The sequence below is a fragment of the Pongo pygmaeus genome, chromosome 20 (assembly GCF_028885625.2).
Source record: "Pongo pygmaeus isolate AG05252 chromosome 20, NHGRI_mPonPyg2-v2.0_pri, whole genome shotgun sequence".
Classification (NCBI taxonomy): Eukaryota; Metazoa; Chordata; class Mammalia; order Primates; family Hominidae; genus Pongo; species Pongo pygmaeus.
In genome coordinates, this window is record NC_072393.2 from 52,960,952 (window position 1) to 52,987,846 (window position 26,895).

Genomic DNA, 26,895 nt, shown 5'->3' on the forward strand with positions numbered 1-26,895 from the left:
GTCAGGGAAACCATCTCGTATTTACACACTTAATTTTTTTTTATTTGGAAATGATTGAAAACTTGTAAAAATAGCACAAAGGAATATCCTATATGCTTTACCCAGATTCATCTATTTTTTTTTTTTTCAGATTCACGTGTTGTTAACAATTTACCACCCCATTTGTGTTCTTACTCTTTCTGTATACATAATTTTGGAGTGGTATCAGTTACGTACATTATGGCCCTTCCCCTCAAAATACTAAGGTGTGAATTTCCTAAAAGTGGAGACATTGTCACATGATAGATTTTATAGATTTACATTGATGAAATATTTTATTTGGGAGGGTTTATCCTTCCTGCATTTCTTTTTTTTTTTTCAATCTTTTTTTTACTGTGTTAAAATACACAAACATAAAACTTGCCATTTTAATCATTTTTAACTATACAGTTCAGCGATATTAAATACTTTCATGTTATGCAACTATTTCTGTAACTCTTTCCATCTTGTAAAACTGAAACTCTGTACCCATTAAGCAGTAACTTTTCATTCCCACTTTCCCCAGCCCCTGGCAACCACTGTTCTACTTTCTGTCTCTATGAGTTTGACTGCTCTTAAGTACTGCATATAAGTGGAATCATATAGTATTTGTCTTTTTGTTACTGGCTTATTTGACTTAGCACAATCAAGATTCAGCCATGTTGTCAGAATTTCCTTCCCTTTAAAGGCTGAATAGGCCAGGCGCGATGGCTTACGCCTATAATCCCAGAACTTTAAGAGGCCAAGGCAGGCAGATCGCCTGAGCCTAGGAGTTTGAGACCAGCCTGGGCAACATGGTGAAACCTCGTCTCTACTAAAAATACAAAAGTTAGCTGGGCACGGTGGCGCACGCCTGTGATCCCAGCTGCTCGGGAGGCTGAGGAAGGAGAATCACTTGAACCCAGGAGGCGGAAGTTGCAGTGAGCCAAGATCGCACCACTGCACTCCAGCCTGGGCTACAGAGCAGGACTCTGTCTCAAAAAATAAAAATAAAGGTTGAATTATATTATATTGTATGTATATATCACATTTTGCTTATCCATTCATGAGTAGGTGGATACTTTGGGTTGCTTCCATGTTTTGTTGTTGTTGCTGTTTTGAGACAGTCTCACTCTGTTGCCCAGGCTGGAGTGCAGTGATGCGATCTCAGCTCACCACAACCACCGCCTCCCATGTTCAAATGATTCTCCTGCCTCAGCCTCCCAAGTAGCTGGGATTACAGGCACATGTCACCATGCCCAGCTAATTTTTGTATTTGTAGTACAGACAGGTTTTCACCATGTTGGCCAGGCTGGTCTTGAACTCCTGACCTCAGGTGATCCACCCACCGTGGCCTCCCAAAGATCTGGGATTACAGGCGTAAGCTACTGTGCCCGGCCCAGGTTCCTGTTTTTTGCAATGGGTTTATAATTCATTACCATACTTAATTATTTTGGCGCTCAAATTGTCCCAGAGTTGGCCAGTGGGAGCCCCTTCAGGCTGGCTTCTGTGTCCTTGTGAGATACTCCATCGTTTTTTTTCTTGCATAAAAAGATGTTCCAGGCTCATCTTGTCCCTATCCTGCCCTAACCCTGGAATCAGCCCTTTTTGCAGGGAGCCCTCACACCCTTTTAGCACTTAGCACACTGTTTACTTATGTTTTCCTCCACTGGACTAGATTGTACCTCTCTGGGAACACATAGATGTGAGTCTTATTTGCTCTTGTATCTTCACCCAGCACAAGGCCTGACACATGAGATGTTTACTAAATATTTGTTGAATAAAAAATTAATTTTTACTGTAGTTAATTGATTAAAATTTGGTTCTAAAATTATGATGCTGATGGGTTTTCTTTTTTTCCCTCATCTAGGAAGAAATGTTGGCTATTTGGCGATGAGAGGTGATGAACAGTGACCATACTGGTATACAACACTATGGGACCTGGCATTTTTGCTGCATATCCAGCCCACCCCCACTAATAATGTAGGAAGCTGTCTGGTCCATTGGAAACACTAATCTGATCTCGGAAGTGGCTGATCGTGGCAGGATGTGTCGACGATGATGATGGCAAGAAAGCAAGATGTCCGAATTCCCACCTACAACATCAGTGTGGTGGGATTATCTGGGACTGAGAAGGAAAAGGGCCAGTGTGGGATTGGAAAGTCTTGTTTGTGCAACCGCTTCGTGCGCCCGAGTGCTGACGAGTTTCACTTGGACCATACCTCCGTCCTCAGCACCAGTGACTTTGGAGGGCGAGTGGTCAATAATGACCACTTTCTCTACTGGGGAGAAGTTAGCCGCTCCCTGGAGGATTGTGTGGAATGTAAGATGCACATTGTGGAGCAGACTGAATTTATTGATGATCAGACTTTTCAACCTCATCGAAGCACGGCCCTGCAGCCCTATATCAAGAGAGCTGCTGCGACCAAGCTCGCATCAGCTGAAAAACTCATGTACTTTTGCACTGACCAGCTGGGGCTGGAGCAGGACTTTGAGCAGAAACAAATGCCAGACGGAAAGCTGCTGGTTGATGGTTTTCTTCTTGGTATCGATGTTAGCAGGGGCATGAATAGGAACTTTGATGACCAGCTCAAGTTTGTCTCCAATCTCTACAATCAGCTTGCAAAAACAAAAAAGCCCATAGTGGTGGTCCTGACTAAGTGTGACGAAGGTGTTGAGCGGTACATTAGAGATGCACATACTTTTGCCTTAAGCAAAAAGAACCTCCAGGTTGTGGAGACCTCAGCGAGATCCAATGTAAACGTGGACTTGGCTTTCAGCACCTTAGTGCAACTCATTGATAAAAGTCGGGGAAAGACAAAAATCATTCCTTATTTTGAAGCTCTCAAGCAGCAGAGTCAGCAGATAGCTACAGCAAAAGACAAGTATGAGTGGCTGGTGAGTCGCATTGTGAAAAACCACAATGAGAACTGGCTGAGTGTCAGCCGAAAGATGCAGGCCTCTCCAGAATACCAGGACTATGTCTACCTGGAAGGGACTCAGAAAGCCAAGAAGCTGTTTCTACAGCATATCCACCGCCTCAAGCATGAGCATATCGAGCGTAGGAGAAAGCTGTACCTGGCAGCCCTGCCATTAGCTTTTGAAGCTCTTATACCTAATCTAGATGAAATAGACCACCTAAGCTGCATAAAAGCCAAAAAGCTCTTAGAAACCAAGCCAGAATTCTTGAAGTGGTTTGTTGTGCTTGAAGAGACCCCATGGGATGCCACCAGCCACATTGACAACATGGAAAACGAACGGATTCCCTTTGATTTAATGGATACTGTCCCTGCAGAGCAGCTATACGAGGCCCACTTAGAGAAGCTGAGGAACGAAAGGAAAAGAGTTGAGATGCGAAGGGCGTTTAAAGAAAACCTGGAGACCTCTCCTTTCATAACCCCCGGAAAGCCTTGGGAAGAGGCCCGTAGTTTTATTATGAATGAGGATTTCTACCAGTGGCTGGAAGAATCTGTATACATGGATATTTATGGCAAACACCAAAAGCAAATTATAGATAAAGCAAAGGAAGAATTTCAGGAGTTGCTTTTGGAATATTCAGAATTGTTTTATGAACTGGAGCTGGATGCTAAGCCCAGCAAGGAGAAGATGGGTGTTATTCAGGATGTTCTGGGAGAGGAACAGCGATTTAAAGCATTACAAAAGCTCCAAGCAGAGCGTGATGCCCTTATTCTGAAACACATTCATTTTGTGTACCACCCAACAAAGGAGACATGCCCCAGCTGCCCAGCTTGTGTGGACGCTAAGATTGAGCACTTGATTAGTTCTCGGTTTATCCGGCCATCTGACCGGAATCAGAAAAATTCACTCTCTGACCCTAACATTGACAGAATCAACTTGGTTATATTGGGCAAAGATGGGCTTGCCCGAGAGTTGGCCAATGAGATTCGAGCTCTTTGTACAAATGATGACAAGTATGTGATAGATGGTAAAATGTATGAGCTTTCCCTGAGGCCAATAGAGGGGAATGTCAGGCTTCCTGTGAACTCTTTCCAGACGCCAACATTTCAGCCCCATGGCTGTCTCTGCCTTTACAATTCAAAGGAATCGCTATCCTATGTAGTGGAAAGTATAGAGAAGAGTAGAGAGTCCACGCTGGGCCGGCGGGATAATCATTTAGTCCATCTCCCCCTTACATTAATTTTGGTTAACAAGAGAGGAGACACCAGTGGAGAGACTCTGCATAGCTTAATACAGCAAGGTCAACAAATTGCTAGCAAACTTCAGTGTGTCTTTCTTGACCCTGCTTCTGCTGGCATTGGTTACGGACGCAACATAAATGAAAAGCAAATCAGTCAAGTTTTGAAGGGACTCCTGGACTCTAAGCGTAACTTAAACCTGGTCAGTTCTACTGCTAGCATCAAGGATTTGGCTGATATTGATCTGCGAATTGTTATGTGTCTGATGTGTGGAGATCCTTTTAGTGCAGATGACATACTTTTTCCTGTCCTTCAGTCCCAAACCTGTAAATCTTCCCATTGTGGAAGCAACAACTCTGTTTTACTTGAACTACCAATCGGACTGCACAAGAAGCGGATTGAACTGTCTGTTCTTTCATACCATTCCTCCTTTAGCATCAGAAAAAGCCGGTTGGTTCATGGGTACATTGTTTTTTATTCAGCCAAACGTAAGGCCTCTTTGGCTATGTTACGTGCCTTTCTTTGTGAAGTGCAGGATATTATCCCTATTCAGCTCGTAGCACTCACTGATGGCGCTGTAGATGTCCTGGACAATGACTTAAGTAGGGAACAGCTAACTGAGGGGGAGGAGATTGCTCAAGAAATTGACGGAAGGTTCACAAGCATCCCCTGTAGCCAACCCCAGCATAAACTTGAGATCTTTCACCCGTTTTTTAAAGATGTGGTGGAAAAAAAGAACATAATCGAGGCTACTCATATGTACGATAATGCTGCCGAGGCCTGTAGCACCACCGAAGAGGTGTTTAACTCCCCCCGGGCAGGATCACCACTCTGCAACTCAAACCTGCAGGATTCGGAAGAAGATATCGAGCCATCTTACAGCCTGTTTCGAGAAGACACATCACTGCCTTCTCTGTCCAAAGACCATTCTAAGCTGTCTATGGAACTGGAGGGAAATGATGGGCTATCTTTCATTATGAGCAATTTTGAGAGTAAACTGAACAACAAAGTACCTCCACCAGTCAAACCAAAGCCTCCTGTCCATTTTGAAATTACAAAGGGGGATCTATCTTATTTAGACCAAGGCCATAGGGATGGACAGAGGAAGTCTGTGTCTTCTAGCCCCTGGCTGCCTCAGGATGGGTTTGATCCTTCTGACTATGCTGAACCCATGGATGCTGTGGTGAAGCCAAGGAATGAAGAAGAAAACATATACTCCGTGCCCCATGACAGCACCCAAGGCAAAATCATCACCATTCGGAATATCAACAAAGCCCAGTCCAACGGCAGCGGGAATGGTTCTGACAGTGAAATGGACACCAGCTCTCTAGAGCGAGGGCGCAAGGTTTCCATCGTGAGCAAGCCAGTGCTATACAGGACGAGATGCACCCGGCTGGGGCGGTTTGCTAGTTACCGGACCAGCTTCAGCGTGGGGAGTGATGATGAGCTGGGGCCCATCCGGAAGAAAGAGGAGGATCAGGCATCCCAGGGTTATAAAGGGGACAATGCCGTCATTCCATACGAAACAGACGAAGACCCGCGGAGGAGGAATATTCTTCGCAGCCTAAGGAGGAACACTAAGGTAAGACACCAGTCTAGGATTAGTCATAGTGTTTTGTACAGCGTCTCGGTGAGGGCTGATTGATGATGATTTTTCAAGGACAACCTATTCTGGTAAAAAAAACTGCCCTGTATGTGTATTTGACTTAGCATAAAAAAGCAGTGCCTCAATTAGCTACTACTATTGGCAGCTCTCAAATAGTTAGGACTTTGGATAGATAGTCTGAGTTGTTGTTGCCTAAAACAATAGTTAATTAATTAGCAAAATGAGGAGATAATGCAGAACTTGTCGGTGTCTTGACAAGCGCAGTGACAATACACTTGCTCTCCCTTCACTGAAACACCAGAACTCAAAACTGCCTGCCGCAGTCTCTCACTGGCTAAACATAACATTTCATCCATACATCTCTTGAATGATCCTTCCTCCCTTGCTGATCTGTAAAGGTTGCTGCATTTGAGATTGGTGAAGAATTGGATGATGATTTGCACACACAAATCAGTGACGAGTCTTTGAGTACATAAATGAAAAAAGAGAATCTTGCCACTGAGAGTTATAAACCTGTCCGGTATTTGTTAAATTGGAATACCATCCAGTCTATTATTTTATCTTCAAGGGAGTTGCTGCTGCTATCAGTTAGAAACTCGGATTTTATTTAGGGATCACAAATGTTGCAGGGAGGGAAAAGAAAAAGTTAGCTGTATACATTATAAACATTGGGCCTACTCGTCATATGTAGAGACAGGAGCAAATGAAGTCTCTTTTTTTTTTTTTTTTTGAGACGGAATCTCGCGCAGTCACCCAGGCTAGAGTGCAGTGGCGCGATCTCCACTCACTGCAAGCTCCGCCTCCTGGGTTCACGCCATTCTCCTGCCTCAGCCTCCTGAGTAGCTGGGACTACAGGCGCCCGCCACCATGCCCAGCTAATTATTTTATTTTTTAGTAGAGACGGGGTTTCACCGTGTTAGCCAGGATGGTCTCCATCTCCTGACATCGTGATCCGCCCACCTTGGTCTCCCAAAGAGTTGGGACTACAGGCGTGAGCCACCGCGCCCAGCCGCAGATGAAGTCTCTTATCCTGCTTAGAATTGTAGTTTGTAGTCTGCAGAGCAGAGAGCTGTAAGCAGTACTCTGTCCCCTTGGGTTTAGGCTTTGAGAAAGAAAAAGCGTTTCTCAACTTTTTCTTTTTTTTTTTTCCATTTGGAGTAGGGAGAAATACTCTTCCCCCCAACCCCCGACTGCCAAGGCTGATTTAGAAATGCTGAAATACTCTTGATAGGCCAGGCGCCGTGGCTCACGCCTGTAATCCCAGCACCTTTGGAGGCCGAGGCGGGTGGATCTCGAGGTCAGGAGTTTGAGACCAGCCTGGCCAACATGGTGAAACCCTGTCTCTACTAAAAAAAAGTACAAAAATTAGCCGGGCGTGGTGGCAGGCGCCTATAGTCCCAGCTACTCAGGAGGCTGAGGCAGGAGAATCATGTGAACCTGGGAGACAGAGATTGCAGTGAGCCAAGATCATGCCACTGTATTCTAGCTTGGGCAACAGAGGGAGACTCTGTCTCAAAAAAAGAAAAAAGGAAAAAATGTATATATATATAAATACTCTTTATTTTTTCAGAAAAAGACATTTTGGTGACATGCCACAACAGAACTGTGTTATATAATAATCCTTAACCAGCAGATTATGATATATAGAAGGATTTCTTCACGTTAAAGCTTTTGCTACTCTCCCTCCCATGAAAAGAACAGAGAACAGAGTTACTTGTCTAAAAGTATTGCAGGGACCTTTGGAAAGAAAGGTTGCCAGAAACTTTTATTATTACAAATCCCACCAAATCAGAAGGTTCTAGAATCCAGGCTGTCTTGAGAGCTGACAATCCTGACAACTCTGTTGTAAAATGTAATACAGAGGCCAGTTTGGCAGCCCTGCGGGCCCCGAAAGATGGAGGAACAGGGTGCCATCACCCTCACACGGAAATTGCATCCACTTTGTGCTACTTCCCATAGTAGAGAGTGTTCCTGCATTACCGCTGACCAGGAGCTTCCAGAGTTTTCTCACCTGTGCAGTGTGAGAAAGGGCAGAGTGGTTCTGTTCCCCTCCCCACCTGTGCTGACTATTAATAAATGCCATAGGCATCCTCCTGTCTGATTTTCCTTTGCCTGGCTTTTCTACGTGGAGTCCTTTGTCTGCCTCCAGTGTTTTCTCCTCCAAAGGTTGGTAGGAGGCCAACCTGTGGAAAGCATTGCTTATTTAGGAAGCCAGAAAACAGCCTGACTTGCCTCCAGTATTTTCCCAGAGCTCACCTATTTAATGATACTGGAATCCAAACATTTTGAACATTTCTTCTCTTCCTCCTTCTCTCCCAATGAAGACTGTTGCCAGAACAGCTTAAAAATGCTGACAGTCTTCTAATTTGTGGGGGTGTTTGCACACCTGGAAATTAGGAAGGTGACATAATAGCATACTGAATTATAACTATATTCTGACTTCTAGCTACATTTTTAATACTTACTGAAAATGATGCTTTAAAAACACATTCCCATGCAAGCCAGGCTTTAAAGAGCACACACTGTAGTGGAGGCTCAGCAGAAAACAGCTGATCACAGTGCGCCTCTGAGATAGCTGTGTTCATGCTGGTAATGAGCACTTCCTAACCTGAGACTTCCTTCCCCGGGTTGCTGGGTCAGCGTGCAAGAAGTGGTCGGCTTCCGGTCTATCTTTAGCTATGTGGGCCACACCTCTTCAAATCAAATAAAAATGATACTTCTGGCCCAAGAGCAATAGCGTGCCAGAAGTCAGTTATGGAGTATCCTTTGGAAAGAGTGACTAGAAGGTGAAATTTTCTTTTCCTGCGTTGGAAAATGGTGCTTTGAAATGAGGGTAGTTGCTTTGTCATCCCAGTGCAGAGATGAGCAAATCCTTTGCCGCTGGAGCAAATCTCCTATTAAAATTGCTGCAGTTCGGAACACAGACTGGCACTTGTTTTACTGGAAAAGCAAGATACCATCAGGGGAGAGAAGGCCAAGCCAACCCCTATGTGGGGGATTTGGCCTTTGATTTTTATTGGCATGACAAAGCAATACAATATTTATTTGGAGGGAAGGGGAGGCCAGACACTAGGATTTCAGTTGGTAAGGGAAAATACACTCAGTACCTCCTGCGTGCCAGGCACCATAGGGAAATGACCGACCCTTCTTGCCCAGACCTTAGTACCCAGTTGAGGCAGCAAGACCTACACAGCCACTGAAAATAGGTGGCCTGCCCAGGGAAGGCTGTGTGTGGGCATGTCGGGGTAGTTATGTTAGAGTAGGGTGTAGTGATTAGGAGCTCAGGCTCTGGGAATCTGGGCTACAGTCAACTCCAGCTCCTCCACTTCCTTACTTGGACTTTGGGCATGTGAGTCACTTCTCCACATTCTTTCTGCAAAAGAGGGAGCACCTTCCTGATCAGGTTGTGAGAAATGAACACCAGGCGTAGTGCATGCTGGATAAGTGTCAGCTGTCATCATTTAACTAGACGCAGAGAATGAGTGGAACTAAAGTAGTGGCATGAGGTAAGGAAGGACTTGAAGGTGGAAATATGCATATTGTATTCCAAGAAAGGAGAAAACTTGTCTGGTCTAGCCGAGGGCTTGAGGGACCAACATTATCCGTCCCGTCTTTTGGAAGTTTTAACCCCATGCATTACTGAGCTGCTTTCTTGGTACTTACCCTAGCAACCGCCCTAACAAAAAAATAGCTATGCTCCGGGTACCAATGTGATACAGAAAAAAATCACTCAGTGCCCTTGGCTGATTTGCTAGATTAGGTCTTTACTATAAAACTGGAGTCGGAGTGAGGGAATCGCTTTCATTTCTCCTCATGAAAGTGCAGACTGTGAAGCTGACTCTCATTCTGGGTGCTTTTCCCAGCTGAACCATTTAGCAACCCACCCTCATAGTGGGAGCCTTCCGCACTCAGCTGAATGAAATTGAAAATCTACGATTGCACTTCAGTAGGGTCCATGAATAGTGGCTTTGTCTGTAAAGAGTTGTTGTTGCACATGGTCTCTGTCTCCCAGTGCCATGCGTTTGCAAAGACGAGATCAGGATCGGCAGGGTCTTATTTTAAAGCCAAAAAACAGGCTGGGGAGGCTTGTTCCACAAAGTATGCCTTTTGGTCATGCTGAAATGGCTGCATTTGGTGTGTTTGACTATGGATTTAAAAAGAAGACATTATTGGCTACTTACCCTTCTATCTGATGTGTTCTTATTTTGGTGCTAAAAAAAAAAAAAAAGACAAAACAGAATGATAAAGAAAATCTTTCACTCACTGCAGCAACCACATGACAAGACAACCTATTGAAAAGCTAACCAATTCAATCATGCATTGTTTGGTCTATAAGGCACCAAGTAACCAGTTTGACAGTTTGTGTCCCCCCCTAGTGAATTGGCTTATTTCATTGGATTCAGTGAATTGGCTGGTTGTTGTGGCTTTGTGTGGACACAGCTCTCATTTTGTGAGGCCTAGAATGGAGTTAAAGTTTCTAATGTGAATAAAAACCAGCTGGGGAATTGGACTGCTTGCTCCCCTGGGAGGGATGTTGAGTTTTGACAGACAAGCTGAATGTGATGAAATATGAGCTCTTTGTACCTGCCTAGGAAAGACTCTCAGTGTGTGCTTCAGAAATAGTCCTACTCAATGAGCTTTGAGACCAAATACACACCTTAGTTTTAAAAATGGGGTGGGGACACTGACTTGCCCTTGGATTTTCTGTTTCCTGAAAAAATTGTGTCTTTTAAACAAGGTACTTTTGTCTCCAGAGCAGAAGTTCAGTCATTCTTTTAGGAAGGAGACATGCAATTCGGTGCGTGGGCATTTAGTGAGCACTTGTTTTATGCCCAACATTGTGCTGGGTGCCCTAGGTGTGGTAGTGACGTTAATCCAGCTTACAGTCTTGGGGATGTTAGGTTTTAAACATGTACTTGCATGCATTTTGAATATTACCAGAGGGAAGGTACGGGATACTAAGGAATTGTGTAACAAGGAAGTTTAACCTAAACTGTGGTATCAGGAAAGCTCCCCAAGGAAATGATATTTAAGGCTGAGACTTTTGAAGCATGAGGCAGACAAAGTCAGTGAGGATGGAAGCTTCATGGAGCTGAAAGAACTTGATGTGTTCAAAGAGTTGAAAGAAGCTTAGTGTGGCTGCTCTGGAGAGGTGAGGGGGACCCACGCCAAATAATAGAGGGCTGTGGCCACCACGTGAAGGGTTTTGTGTTTTTGTGCATTTATTGAATACTTACTGTGTGCCAGGTACGTGTCAGGCATTTTCACATCAATTTTTTATTTATTCCTCCTCCCAGTCTTAATGAGGTGATGTTTTTCATCCTTGATTTTGAGGTGAGGTAACTAAGGCTCAGAGAGATTAAACCTTGCCCAAGTGAGTGTAGCCACTGAGTGGAAGAGCTGAGATTCTGAACCCTAGTGTTCTGACTTCCACTTCCTGTGGATTTTCATCATCCAGTCTGCAGAAAAGTTGCTAATATTCAACAGTCAGGTGCCTATATTTAGACCACTCAGTCAGTCCAGTCGATTTGTTCATTCAAACAAAAGATCTTTGATTATCTGAAAAAATCCATTTCTCATCACTGCCCCCCAGAACAGCACGGTGCTGTTTGTTTCTAGCTTCAGAGCCTAGTTGAGTAGAGGACAAAAAAGGCATGGAGACATTGAAATAGCAACTGGAACTTTGAGAAATTGTTTCTCACTGGTGTCACTCGATTCTCAGTTTATTTTAAGCCTGAAGAACTTCTGTAGTGTGTTTTTGGTGATAAAAATAGACTATCTTTAACTATCTGCCTTAGCTTACAGCACACCTGTTCTTAAAAAAAAATTACGATAGGCAACCCAAATCTGTTTTTAAAAGAACTGGGAATTGTGCTGATGCCTCACTGAGCCAACTTGGTCTCCTCCACCACCTGGTGATACTGAAATACCTTTGTAGGGACTCAAATTATTCCAGCTCTAGTCGGGAATCACCTTTGCTTATAAGGCAAAGGCCTTCCAAATGGATTTTCTACAGCGTTTGAGAGAGGCAAGCAATAAAAACTGACCCATAGCGTTGGAAAGTCCAAATTCCGCGTGTGTTGAACTTCAGGCAAGTGTTCATGAAAATGTACCTGGAACTAGTGGGCCCTCCTTGCTGTTTGGCTCCCAATCACACTGGCCACGAGTTGTCTTCTCAGGGGTAGATCCGCGGTCACCAGACTTCATGCCTTTATAGAGCAAAAAGCTATGGTCTGAACTGGGCGCGGTGGGTCACACCTGTAATCCCAGCACTTTGGGAGGCTGAGGCAGGCACATCACTTGAGGTCAGGAGTTCGAGACCAGCCTGGCCAACATGGCGAAACCCCGTCTCTACAAAAAATACAAAAATTAGCCAGGTGTGGTGGTGGACAGCCTATAATCCCAGCTACTGGGGAGGCTGAGGCAAGAGAATCACTTGAACCCGGGAGGCAGATATTGCAGTGAGCTGGGATCATGCCACTGCACTCCAGCCTGGGCAACAGAGGGAGACTGTCTCAAAAAAAAAAAAAAAAAAAAAGCTATGGTCTGGATTTAGTTAGGTCCTGCAATAGGATGACAGGTCTCCATTTCTTTTCCCATTATTTAAGAGGATTAGGGATGGCAGGAAGGCCAGGACTTTGTGGTCCTTCCTGTTCATCGGTAAATAAAGATGCTCCAAGATGGTGAGTGACTGAGTCATAGTATTAACTGCCAGCTTGAAGGAGACCATATCTAAGCATTTGTGCTTTAATAATAGATTTTGTCAGCAAGAATACATCTGCCTTCAGGTTTTCTTTTAAACTTGGGCGTGGAATTTTTCAGAGCCCAGAAGGGGGAGCACCAGTTAACCAAGAATACATTTGGAGCATAAGCAAATAACTTAATTGAAAAGGCCCTTCTGGAACTCTTTTGGAAATAGAAGAGAATAATTGCCAATCAGAAAGGCACGATGTTGAATATTGAATGCAAGAAAGTGGTTTAGGGAACAGCTGTAGTAATGCCACTTATGGAATCTTTCCGATTTTCTAAGACTCTACCAGTTACAGTTAGTCCATAGTATGCCACCACACAACTTGGCAAGCCATGAGTGTGACCCTCTGGGGCTCTGTGTATTGATTTCACTCTCATCCTCATTCAGATGGCACTGTCCATGTTCCAGACTACATTCCGTATATGGTGTTACCTGTTACTCTGTTTTTTTTTTTTTTTTTTTACATAAAACATTAATGCCGGGCACGGTGGCTCACACCTGTAATCCCAGCACTTTGGGAGGCCGAGGTGGGCAGATCACTTGAGGTCAGGATTTCTAGACCAGCCTGACAAACATGGAGAAACCCCCTCTTTACTAAAAGTACAAAATTAGCCAGGCTTGGTGGCACATACCTGTAATCCCAGCTACTCAGGAGGCTGAGGCAGAAGAATCACTTGAACCCAGGAGGTGGAGTTTGCAGTGAACCGAGATCGCACCATTGCACTCCAGCCTGGGCAACAAGAGCGAAACTCCATCTCAAAAAAAAAAAAAAAATTAAAAAAATTAAAAAAATTTTTTTAAAGTTGGGGTCTCACTATGTTCCTAGGCTGGTCTCAAAACTCTTGGCCTTAAGCAGTCCTCCCATCTGGGCTTCCCAAAGTGTTGGGATTACAGGCATGAGTCACTGCACCTGGCTGGTGTTAACTGTTTTTAAAAAAGGCCAGACATGGTGGCTCACACTTGTAATCCCAATACTTTGGGAGGCCGAGTTTGGCAGATTGCTTGAGCCCAGGAGTTTGAAACTAGCTTGGGCAACATGGCAAAACTCTGTCTCTACAAAATATTATCTGGGCGTGGTGGCACATACCTGTAGTCCCAGCTAGTTGGGAGGCTGAGATGGGAGAATCACCTGAGCCCAGGGAGGTTGAGGCTGCAGTGAGCCATGATTACACCACTGCACTCCAGCCTGGGCAACACAGTGAGACGCTGTCTCAAAAAACCAACCAGAAAACCCAGTTCCGATGCCTGGTTCCCCACCACCCCACCTGCTTCCAGTTCAATTAAATCAAAATCACTAGGGCTGGTGTCCAGGCACTTTAAAAAAAAAAAAAAAAGACAAAAAAAGGCAGTGAATCCAACAGGCTGGGTTCCGTTTTTTATTTCCTTTATTAGATATGTTACCAAGCATTTAAAAGGTTTAAATGGCTATACTAGATGGTACAACTCTAGTGAACATATTTTCTGACTCTAAAATCTAGATAAGTAACTTTACATTTATAAGGTTGTTTATGGAGGAGACCAAAAGAGAATATTTGAAGTTGACAGCGTAGGGTCAGTAAGTAGCCCTCCCTGCTGTTCCCACAGAAGATAGAATATTCTTACCTTTTTCCATTGTTGCATACCTGGTACTTGCTCATGTGGTACCTAGATCAGCTTTGTTTATTGTGGATATGTCTTCTGTTACCAGATAGATTGGAAGTTCATTGAGGGCGGGAGATGACTTTGGTCCTAGTATTAGCTCTGCTGCTAGTTTGTTATGTGGCCTTGGGATAATTCATAAATTCATTTAAAAAAACAAACCAAGACTCTTGCCTTCTAGGAACTTAGCCCAGTAGAATATTTGTTGTATGTGTATGTAAATAACTGTACCTCATTCAGTACCTACAGAGGGAATTAGGACTTCATCTGGCGGTCTTTAAAAGGCTTATGATATAGTACTGCCAAAGTATGAACAAGGCCTTCTGAGCCTCACCTCCTCACACACTAGTGTGAGCAGCACAGTGTAAGGAGAAACGAGAATCTACCACAGAGATAGTCTGCGTCTCAGCTAAATTTGAGAAAATAGAAAGGAACATTGGCCCAGTACATTATTGGAAACTGTTTTTGTTCAGCAAATATATTGAGTGCCCACTGCACGTCAGGCCCTGGAACCCAACCATCTTCCCAGCTGATAGAAAGCCCTTTTGGCTCTTACCTATCCCTTGGCTTCCATTCTACTCTTTTTCTTGCCCCAGTGGACTTGGACAGGGTCTGTGGACTGGGCTTACAGCCGAGTGGGGAGCAGAGGCAGTGACAGATGCAGCTTCCTACTCTGCCACGGTCGGGGGTTTCCTCTTTATGCCCTTGTGTCTGAAAAGCCGAGAGACCAGAGGTAGTTTCCAGACACCATTTCTCCCCAGTGCACCATGGGCATAAACTATTATTTATAAACTTTGCCATGATTCATATCAAGACCAAAATCAGGTATGTTTTTAAGCAAACAATGAGGTACAAAGCAATGGACTATGTTGTTCTTTTTTTTTAAATCGATCTAAAAGGCCAAGGTGAAGGTGTTTCAGGCTGGCCCAGTCCTTTGTGTATGGCAGTGGCATTTCTTTGTGGAGGAGATAGACCATGCAGGGGAAACAGCATGGGGCTTTGGCGTTCAAAGATCACAGTACACTAAGTGCTGGCTGTGAATCTCCATGAGTCTCTGTTTTCTCAACTGTAAAATGGGTCTAAATAACCCTTACCTTGCAGAGTGGCCGTGAAGTTTTGAATAATTGTGCAGAGCAGCTACCACCATGCCCAGCCACTCCTAGGGAACCTCTATTCCATTTTTGACCCAGTTGGACTCTAAACTTAGAGGCGGCCGGGCACGGTGGCTCACACCTATAATCCCAGCACTTTGGGAGGCCAAGGCAGTTTGGATCACTGAAAGTCAGGAGTTCAAGAACAGCCTGGCCAACATGGTGAAATCCCGTCTTTACTAAAAATACAAAAACTTGCTGGGCATGGTGGCTCATGCCTATAATCCCAGCTACTCAGGAGGCTGAGGCAGGAGAATGGCTTGAACTGGGGAGGCGGGGGTTGTAGTGAGCCAAGATTGCGCTACTGCACTCCAGCTTGGGTGACAGAGTGAGACTCCATTTCAGTAAAAATAAATAAATAAATAAATAAATAAATAAACTTAGAGGCACACGTGGAGATTGTTCTCAGGGATTGACTTCCTCTGGCTAGATGCTTTTTTCATTTCAGCCTGCTAATAGGTAAATGCCTCCGAAAGAAGATGGATGTTGGGTGTTGTCACTTTCTCCTTTTCAAGGACCTGTTGCTGAAAGTGCACCCAATAACTCCCTAAAGAGTGACACATGTCTGACTGGGGGCATGAGATATCTGGCAGTCCACTCAGGAGAATGGCATTTCCATCAGAAGTATGCCCAGTAACCCTTCAGATGCCTGAAGTGTTGCTTCTATCAGCAGTCTGGCCCAGCTCTTGGCATGCACCCCAAACCCTGATTTTCTTACTAGGAAGGTTTAGAATTCATTTTGCAAGAGTTCCAATTTTGTGACACCCTAGAGAGCCTTCAGTTATCTCAAGGAGGTATTCTGAAATTCTGTAAACCAGAGTTTGTCTTAAAAAAGAGGGAGTGAGATTGAATCCACGTCACTCAGCAAGGAGGTGGGGTGATGCTACTGCAAAAGCTTACCCTCCACATCCACTGTTGTAAATAGAAGGATTGAACTAAATCTTGGGCTCTTTGAGGTGAAAGAGATAGGAGCAGTTGTCTCAGTTAGCCTTCCGTCTCTCTTATCGCTCCCAATGTGACCCTTTGGAGCCATATAAAAGAAGCCTGCTCTATAGTCAATAGGTAGCTCTATAGCTATTTGAAAATAGCTATCAGAGTGCCCCATTATTCCCTTTGCCAATTTAAAGTTCCCTGGTATTTTATATGAGTGGATCTTTATTACCTTTAGAAACCTTTGGAAGTCCTCCAGATAATCAGTGATCAGTGTGCCTTCTTTTTCTTTTTTTTTTTTTTTTTTGAGACAGGGTCTCCCGCTGTCACCCAGGCTGGAGTGCAGTGACGCAATTTTGACTCACTGCAGCCTCCACCTTCCCAGCTCAAGCAATCCTCCCACTGCAGGCTCTCGAGTTGCTGGGACTGCAGGCATGCATCACCACACCCAGATAATTTTTTTTTAATATTTTTTGTAGAAATGGGGTTTCACCACGTTGGCCAGGCTGGTCTCAAACTCTGGCCTCAAGTGATCCGCCCACCTCAGCCTCCCAAAGTGCTGGAATTACAGGCATGAGCCACCAAGCCCAGCTAGTGTGCTTTTATTCACTTACTCAGTCATCCATTTATTTATTCTCTCCATCTCAAGAATTTTCACTAGATTATAAGCCGTGGTGGTTAAAAGCACAGGTTTCGCAGTCATACAGACCTGACTTTGTCAAGTTACTGACTTTTTCTAGGAGTTGGCCTCTGTCAAATGGAGTTTTTAATACCCACACCCACAAATATTTTGAATCTGGAGTGCTTGTAAAGAATTTATGCTGGCTGGGTATGGTGGCTCATGCTTGTAATCCCAGCACTTTGGGAGTCCGAGGCAGGAGGGTCCCTTGAGCCCAGGAAGCTGTGGTTGTAGGGAGCTATGACTGCGCCACTGCACCCCAGCCTGGACGACAGAGCGAGACCCTATCTAAAAAAGAACTTATGCTAGGTTCTGGTACACAGAAAGTACTCAATTGATGAAGGCTAAATTTCCTGGCTAAGTTAGATTGTTAGAACACACGGGCATCATCTTGTTCCTAGTATTAAGAGGGTGGGGGAATACAAGATTGAAATTTGTTGTCTGTTTCCTAGAACCATGGTTAGAAGGAGGCTTTAAGGTGATTAGGAATAGCTTCTTTGCAGCTTCCATTTCTATTCCTTCACAGCGGTTTATTTGGAAGCCTGTTTTATTGAACAGTGCTGTTAGTTTTGACAGGCATATTCTGTAGGATTTGAGACTGTTAAAAACTTGAATGATAGAAGATGGTTGAATGTGGGTTTAAGTACAGATGCTCTTTGGTTATTCAGATTGTATAGCTAACCTTTTAAACTCCAAATATAAAACTTTTCGACTTTTAACCTTTTAAACTTTAAATTAAAAAAAAAATAGGAAACATTTTAAGTGGGGAGAGCATTGTTTGAATCATTGTTATCTGGTTGCAACAATGTGTGAAACAGAGGCACTCAGCCCCTATTCCCCACCCCGCCCCTCCTCCCCAAGACACAGTCTCGCTCTGTCACCCAGGCTGGAGTGCAATGGCACAATCTCGGCTCACTGCAACCTCTACCTCCTGGGTTCAAGTGATTCTCCCACCTTAGCCTCCTGAGTAGCTGGGATTACAGGCACTTGCCATCATGCCCGGCTAATTTTTGTATTTTTGTAGAGACAGGGTTTCACCATGTTGTCCAGGCTGGTCTCGAACTCCTGATCTCAGGTGATCTGCCCGCCTCACCCTCCCAAAGTGCTGGGATTACAGGCGTGAGCCACCATGCCCGGCCAGCCCTCTCATTTATTTATTATTTTGAGACAGGGTCTCACTTTGTCACCCGGGCTGGAGTGCAGTGGCACGATCTCAGCCCACTACAGCCTCGACCTCCTGGGCTCAGGTGATCCTCCCACCTCAGCTTCCCAGGTAGCTGGGACTATAGGTGTGCACTACCATGCCCAGCTAATTGTTTTTGTATTTTTTGTAGGGATGAGGTTTCACCATGTTGCCCAGGCTGGTCTTGAACTCCTGAGCTCAAGCAATTTGCCCACCTCAGCCTCCCATAGTGCTAGGATTATAGGCATTAGCCACCATGCCCAGCCTTAAATTCTTTATGTTATACTTCATATAAGTAGAAGATGCTAGAGACACAGTATAGACTCATTAAATTATTTCCTGTAAATGTATATAATACATCGTTAATTGGCTTTTCCTTACTTCTTTGGTAAAAATGTCTGAAGTCAGAGCCTGTTTGCTTCAGTCTATAAGGGGAGCAAGCAGCAGCCATTCCCCCCGAACCTAGGAGGCTATGCCACTACTTTATGAGGAGCGCGTATCTCACAGTGAGTGGGGACAGGCTTTATGGAGTGCATGGTTCTTCCCTGGGACCCCAGAATCCATTCACATTATAGCATTCTCCATATTGAGTCAGGTAGCAGGCTGAATGAAGATTGGATTCTCATTTCCTTTGGTTTGTCATTTGAAGTAATCTCACCCAGCAGTCCAGAAATGGAATGGACTTGCTCTTTCCTTGTGTACATTATATTCTGATCTGTTCCTTTTTTTTTCTTGCTATTTGTTTGCACAGGAAGTTCTCAACGAATCTCAGACTAAACAGGAAGTGATTTTTTTCTTATATAAAGGGGTACGGGCAGGAACGAAGATGGGCAGGAGAAGGAGAGGGAATAGGTGGCCTGTGGCCTGGCGGTTCATTGTTTCCTTCCGTGGATTTTATGTAAAATCCCTAAATACTTTAGGTTTATGGGCTGTGCACATTTCTGAGTAAATCTGCTTTTCTAAATTGGTTTCATCAACTGGAAAATGAAACTGAATTGCTGGAGATACACCTGGGTCTAATTTACCTTGATCCTATTTGGTTACTTTTCTCTTTTTAGTAGATATTTTAACAAAAGGCCAAAATTTCAAGTGTATTTCTTTGGCTTTAGGAAATTTACCATTTGTTTAGAGTAATTTTTTCTCCATTTAAGGTTCAAAATAAAAAGATTGAATACTTTTGAGGCAGAGTATCTCAGTATTAATCATGTTAATGAGCATAGGCTTTGGAGACAAACCTTCCTGGATTTGAATCCAAGCAGTCACTTAGTAGTTGTGTCATTTAGGCATGTGAGACAGTTTTTCCTTGGTAAGATTGAGTGTCATCAGGTTTAAAAGAAATAATATTTGGCAGGCTGGGCAACATAGTGAGACCCCCATCTCTACAGAAAATTTAAAAATTAGCCTGGGTACATGCCTGTGGTCCCAGCTTTGGAATGCTGAGGTAGGAAGATCGCTTGAGCCCAGGAGGTCCAGGCTGCAGTGAGCTGTGGCTGTGCCACTGTACTCCAGCCTGAGCAACACAGGGAGACCCTGTCTCAAAATTATAATAATAATAATAATATTCAGAACTTAGTCTGTGCATAGTGAGTTCTCAAGTGGTTGCTGTTGCTGCTGCTGCTGCTGCTGCTACTACTTCTTGAAGAAGGTGACTAGGGAAAAATAGACCAAAAAAATACTTTATTTGTCTTGTTTGATTAGTTGACTTTACCTTTTCCTAATGTGGATGCAACTGAGAATTAACCCCAAGCTAATGTATCAAAGGACATTCACATTTGGGTCTATCAACCCTAGCAGAATGCCTGCTCTCTTTTCTAAAAAGAGGAAATAATCTGTTTTCCATTTCATTTTTTTTAAAGATTTTAGCTATCTTTGAGTATGTAACATCTATTATCCTTGTAGGGTGTTTGGAAAACTTCCTGTTTACTCCAGTGCATCCCTGGTAGAGGATGTAGATAATCATCGTATTGTTATTTTATTACATAAACATGGCCTGCTTCTTATAAACATCTTTGTTCTAATAATGTGGTCTCATACTCAAGGTGTGACTTTCTGGCATCTTATGTGGTATTCAGAGGCCAGAAGATAGAAAATTAAAAGTAGTGAGATGAGCCAAGCGAGTCTTTTTAATCCTTCTTGAAATCTTTTTTTTTTTTTTTTTTTTTTTTTGAGATAGAGTCTTACTCTGTCGTCCAGGCTGGAATACAGTGGTGCAATCTCGGCTCACCTCAATCTCCACCTCCTGGGTTCAAGCAATTCTCCTGCCTCAGCCTCCCAAGTAGCTGGGATTACAGGCGCCCACCACCACACCTGGCTGATTTTTGTGTTTTTAGTAGAGACAGGGTTTCACCATATTGGCCAAGCTGGTCTCGAACTCCTGACCTGAGGTGATCCACCCGCCTCGGGCTCCCAAAGTGCTGGGAATACAGGCATGAGTCACCACATCCAGCCACTTCTTGACATTTTTTTTAGCAGTTTTTATACCACTGCTTCCCCTCTGGAAGCCTTACTGATGTTTAAGTTACATGTTGATACTCACTTTGTTTTTGTGCTTCCTTTTCTCTTTCCTGGACAGAAACCAAAGCCCAAACCCCGACCATCCATCACAAAGGCAACCTGGGAGAGTAACTATTTTGGGGTGCCCTTAACAACTGTCGTGACTCCAGAGAAGCCGATCCCCATTTTTATTGAAAGATGTATTGAGTACATTGAAGCCACAGGTAAGAGTATGACCTCATAGCAGTTTATAACTTTCACTGTCTACAGGATGCTTACTGGAGGGCCAAGCCATCTGGAGATTCTGGAATCAGTTGTTGTTGATTGTGAGATGCTCTTGGAGAAGGAGCTGAGCAGTCCCGACAGCTGTCAGATGTGTGGAGTCTCCATTTGTGTGCAGTTTTGAGGCTGTCGTTGGGCATTTATTAGGCCTTGGCCTACGAAGGAGCTGTTCTGTGCTCAAGGTGGCAGCTGTGGCTGCTTGGGCGCTTTCTCTGTGCTCCCTCACCCACCAGAGCATCAGCACTCTGTCAGTTGCCTGCCCATCTGTGTTCCCTGCAGGTCTGTGAACTCCTTGAGGGTTGTGCTATCATTGTGTCCTCAGTACTATAGTGGATACATAATACATTTTGGTTTAGTAAAATTAATACAGCCCTCAGCATTGTTCGGATGCCTGAGACTCATGTATTGATAGGATTTTTTTCTGAGGTAAGAAAATGATTAGGATGTTTGGGATATCTTCTGGTTATGCAGCTCCTCTGACAACTTGATGCTATCGCAAAGGTAGACCGTCTTGGAAAATTTTTTTGCATTGTTCTTGAAATAATTAAGTTTTACTTGTGTTGAAACCATTTGCTTTATTCATTTGAGCTCTCATGTGTCCCTTTGGCCTTCCAGTTTCACTAAAGTGGGTTCTTGAGCATTCAGAGTTGGGCTCAGGAACACAGGCTTAAACTAATTTGAAACTAAGGTAGGGATTACAGCCTTCCTATCTGTTCTTTCTAACTCTGATGTTATCTACAGTGGTATTAAGTATTGTGTGGTGTGGACAGCCTACTAGGCTCTGCTGATAATTTCAGCAGCATCGTGTGAAGCTGAGTGACAGTGTTCATATTTACTTAGGATTTTGTAAAGCAGGGAAGATAGCTTTATTTATTATTTTATTTTTATTTTTATTTTTTGAAATAGAGTCTCACTCTGTTGCCCAGGCTGGAGTGCAGTGACACGATCTCAGCTCACTGCAACCTCTGCCTCCCAGGTTCAAGTGATTCTCCTGCCTCAGCCTCCTGAATAGCTGGGATTACGGGTGCACACCACCATGCCCAGCTAATTTTTGTATTTTTAGTAGAGATAGGGTTTCACCACGTTGGTCAGGCTGTCTCAAACTCCTGACCTCGTGATCCGCCCACCTCAGCCTGCCAAAGTGCTGGGATTACAGGTGTGAGCCACCGCACCTGGCCTGAAGATAGCTTTTAAGTTGAAGCCCACCAAAGACTTTGTATTTATTTCCTAGGTTTTCTCTGGAAACCAGAGAAATAATTCACCCCAGGCTTGAATCTCAATAATAAGCACTTTGCATAATCGTTACAGATCTATAGCTTTGTTTAGTCCATTCTGTACCCAAAGCGGTTTCTCATTGTCCATCTTTTTTTTTTTCCTGCTGTAGCCACAGGGGTCTCACTTATTGCCCAGGCTAGTCTCACAATCCTAGCTTCAAATGATCCTCCTACCTTGGCCTCCTAAAGTCCTAGGATTACAGGCATGAGCTACCATGCCTGGCTTCAGTGTCCATCTTTTTGACACTCGTTTTATATTAATTTCTTCCTTTATCTGTCTCTATAAAATGTTTGAAAGTTGCAGGTGTGATATGCGCCTTTACATTTGTTTATTTGTTTATTTATTTATTTACTTATTTACTTATTTAATTTTTTTTAGACGGAGTCTCACTCTGTCACCCAGGCTGGAGTGCAGTGGCACGATCTCGACTCACTGCAACCTCTGCCTCCTGGGTTCAAGCAATCCTCCCACCTCAGGCTCCTGAGTAGCTGGGATTACAGGCATGCACCACCTCACCTGGCTAATTTTTTTTGTATTTTTAGTAGAGATGGAGTTTCACCATGTTGGCCAGGCTCGTCTGAAACTCCTGACCTCAAGCGATCCACCCGCCTTGGCCTCCCAAAGTGCTGGGATTACAGGCGTGAGCCACCATGCCCAGCCTGCACCTTTACTTTTAAATACTTAAGTGGGTATTTCCCAAAAACATTCTCTTATAGAACCACTGTGCATTTATCAAAATTAGGAAATCAACATTGATCTAGTACTAATCTGTCTGTAATCTAATCTATAGACATTCTCATTTCATCAGTTTTCCCACTAACTTCCTTTATAGCAACAGACAAAACACTGTTTTGGTCCAGGACCTTATCCTGGACCACACGTTACATTTAGTGGTCAAATCTGGCCCAGAGCAGTGGCTCACAACTGTATTCCCAGCACTTTGGGAGGCCGAGGCAGGCAATCACAAGGTCAAGAGATCGAGACCATCCTGGCCAACATGGTGAAACCCCGTCTCTACTAAAAACACAGAAAATTAGGCCGGGGCGGTGGCTCACGCTTGTAATTCCAGTACTTTGAGAGGCTGAGGCGGAAGATCAGGAATTCGATACCAGTCTGACCAACATGGAGAAACCCAGTCTCTACTAAAAATACAAAATTAGCCAGGCTTGGTGGTGCATGCCTGTAATCCTAGCTATTCGGGAGGCTGAAGCAGGAGAATCACTTGAACCTGGGAGGCGGAGGTTGCAGTGAGCCAAGATCGCACCATTGCACTCCAGCCTGGGCAACAAGAGCGAAACTACGTCTCAAAAAAAAAAAAAAAAAAATTAGCTGGGCATGGTGGCACGCACCTGTAGTCCCAGCTACTCGGGAAGCTGAGGCAGGAGAATCGCTTGAACCCAGGAGGCAGTGGTTGGAATGAGCTGAGATCATGCCACTGCACTCCAGCCTGGCGACAGAGCTAGACTCCGTCTCAAAAACCAAAAAACCAAAAAAACAAAATCACCAATCAGTTCTTTTGTAGGGTGTTCCTCAGCTAACTTTGTTTTCCTTTTTTTTTTTTTATTTTTAATTTTTTGTATTTTTGATAGAGATGGGGTTTTTATGTTGCCCAGACTGGTCTCAAACTCCTGAGCTCAAGCTATCCACACGCCTCGGCCTCCCAAAGTGCTGGCATTACAGGCGTGAGCCACTGTGCCCGGCCTTGGCTTTGTTTTTGTTTTTTGGATATTTCAATGTGATCAGGTTCTGGGTTTGCACTTCTGGCAGATACCACAGGGCAGCAGTGCCTTTGCTCTGTCCCCTCCACTTCATCTCTGCTGCCCACCATCACCCACCTTCTCAGTCCAGTCTATGGGTATGACAGTTTATCTGCTGAAAACCCATCCTTGCTTCTTTGTTGCCTACCAGATGCAGGCTGCACTCATAATCCTCCTTCCCCGACTCAGGAACAGCAAAACTGTTACTATGCCATTGTCCCCTGCCCTCCTTCCCACCCTCCTTTTTCCCCCCTCCCCTCCCTTCTTTCACCCCTTTCTTTCTGTTTTATACTGCTTCAAGTATTAGTTTTAAAATTGTCCTACAAGAATGCAATTTATCGGAAGGATGTGAACCAAGCAGAATTTCTTAGTATTTCTTTGCCTTAGGGCATTCCCCTTGTGTGGTTTAAAATTTGTCCCCCATTCCTTTTTGCCTCTGGAACTTATCCTGATTCTTGAAGAGGCTCCTACTCCTAATAGCACTTTGAATTTAACCTCCCTGGTAGTTCTTCTCAGCCAAATTTAACCTTCCTGAAAACGGGATTCTCTGTTCTCCTTGTTTCCCTAGAGCCCGATACAGCATATACATTAATTGATTATTGTAAATTAGCCAGGCATGGTGGCATGCATCTGTGGTCCCAGCTATCCTGGAGGCTGAGGTGGGAGAATTGCTTGAGGCCAAAGGTTCAAGGCTGCAAGTGAGCTGTGATCACACCACTGCACTCCAGCCTGGGCAACAGAGCGAGACCCTGTCTCTTAAAAAACAAAAGAGAGAGAGAAAGAGACAGGGTCTCGCTCTGTTGCCCAGGCTGGAGTGCAGTGGTGCAGTCATAGCTCACTTGCAGCCTCACCTTTCTGGCCTCAAGCCTCTTGAGTAACTGGGACTACAGGCACGTGCCACCATGCCTGGCTAATTTTTGTATTTTTTGTAGAGACAAAGTCTCACTATGTTGCCCAGGCAGGTCTCAAACACCTCGCCTTAAGCCGTCCTCCCACCTTGGCCTCCCAAAGTGCTGGGATGATAAGCATGTGCCACTGCACTCAGCCAGAGACCCTGCCTCTTTAAAAAAAAAAAGAAAAAAGATAGATTGAATGAGTGGTTTTCAATCTGGAACACCTTAATTCCATTTTCGTCTTTCTTCTTCAAGAAAAAAATGACCATATATTTCCCCTTGTTGGCATTAGTTTGTACTTTTATGGAATTTCAGAAGAAAAATTAAACCTGGTATCTGTGAGCTTAGTGTGCATTGGAGGGATGTCTTTGTGTACCCTTATTTCCTAAGAAAACTTTTTCTCCACTTTATAAAATTAAAGCACGTTCATTGTAGAAATTGGACAAATGGCAAGAACTGTGAAGAGGAACTCAAAAATTCGTGATCTGTTACTTAGTGAAAACCACCGTTAATGATTTGAGATGTTTCTTGTAGTCTTATTTCTCTGCATATACACATATATTTATTTTTACATAATTCAGAGTATGAGGTAAGCTAGCGTTCAACATTTTTTTAACATAGCCCTCTTAGATGAGGCAGAAGAGGCCGGGTGCAGTGGCTCACACCTGTAATCCCAGCACTTTGGGAGGCCGAGGTGGGTGATCACTTGATGTCAGGAGTTCCAGACCAGCCTGACCAACATGGCAAAACCCCATCCATCTCTACTAAAAATACAAAAATTAGCTGGGCTTGGTGGTATGTGCCTGTAATCCCAGCTATTCGGGAGGCTGAGGTGGGAGAATTACTTGAACCCACAAGGTGGAGGTTGCAGTGAGCCGAGATCGCATCACTGCACTCCAGCCTGGGCGACAAAGTAAGACTCTGTCTCCAAATAAATAAATAAATAAAGCATGCATGCATGCCAGGCATAGTAGTATGCACCTGTGATCCCAGCTGTTTGGGAGGCTGAGGCAGGAGGATCGTTTGAGCCCAGGAGTTCCAAGGCTGCACTGAGCTCTGATCGCACCACTGCAATCCAGCCTGGGCAACAGAGCAAGACCCTGTCTCAAAAAAAAAAAAAAAGGAAAAAAAAAATTACCATTAATTCAGTAGTATCATTTCACATACAGTTCATTTTAAAATTTATTCATTTGACTTAAAACTATATGTTATAGCTGAGCTTTTTGTACTAGGATTCAATCAATAGTCACACTGCACTTGGCTTTGCCTCTTCAGGCCCTTGCCGTCCAGTACAGTCCTCTCTGGCTTGTTTTAATAATGTGATTTTTTTTTTTTTAAAAGAGACAGAGTCTCACTCTGTTACTGAGGTTGGAGTACAATGGTGCAATCATAGCTCACGGCAGCCTCTAACTCCTAGGCTCAAGTGATCCTTCCTCCTTTTCTTCCTGAGTGCTACAGGCATGCTCCACCACACTCAGCCAATGATGACCTTTTTTGAAAAGCCTAGTCAGTTGTCTTGCAGAATGTCCTCTTCATGTAGTGTGCTCTTTGGACCTCTTCACCATCCTCGGCTCCCTTCCAGGACCGAGTGTGGCCTCTGACTGAGCAGGGGGTTGAGCACCCTGCAGGTGGTGGACGTGGGACTGCTGCCTCCCCCTCTGGACAGGGCACACATATGAATTGGGCTTACAGGCTCCATAGGGTTGTATTGAATACTTGAACGAATTGTGGGCTAGTGTTTTCCCCAACTCTGACTGACAGATAATGGGCTTGCACTTTGCTTAGGGAAAGCTGGTGCTGCCACCTGCCCTCTCACCCCATCTCTCTCTCTTGCTCATGGTTGGAATGGCCATATGACCACACAGTTTCCATGTAGTATTCCAGGCAGGGGGTTCTAGCTGATTAGAGATGACATTCCCAATGAAACTTGTTTGCCAGGCCTGGTCAAAACAGTCCAAAGTCAGAAGTCTTTGTGTCCCTGTTTTTGTGCCCATTTCATGTACCTTGGCACTTTAAGGCTTGTCCTGGAAAATAAAACATTGCATCATCACTTGTGAAGGCAGGGCTTGGGAGTTTGCACTGCTAAGATGAGGATAGGAAAGA

General features: G+C 44.2%; 1 protein-coding gene across 1 annotated transcript in view; it reads left to right on the forward strand.

The window, feature by feature from the left end:
* ARHGAP35 (Rho GTPase activating protein 35) overlaps positions 1-26,895 on the forward strand; it is a 145,339-nt gene that overhangs the window by 55,646 nt on the left and 62,798 nt on the right. Inside the window, exons 2-3 of the mRNA XM_054466317.2 lie at positions 1,868-5,736; positions 20,665-20,809. Of these exons, the coding sequence (XP_054322292.1) occupies positions 2,056-5,736; positions 20,665-20,809 (3,826 nt within the window). The 5' untranslated portion in view covers positions 1,868-2,055. The remainder of the gene's footprint in view (positions 1-1,867; positions 5,737-20,664; positions 20,810-26,895) is intronic.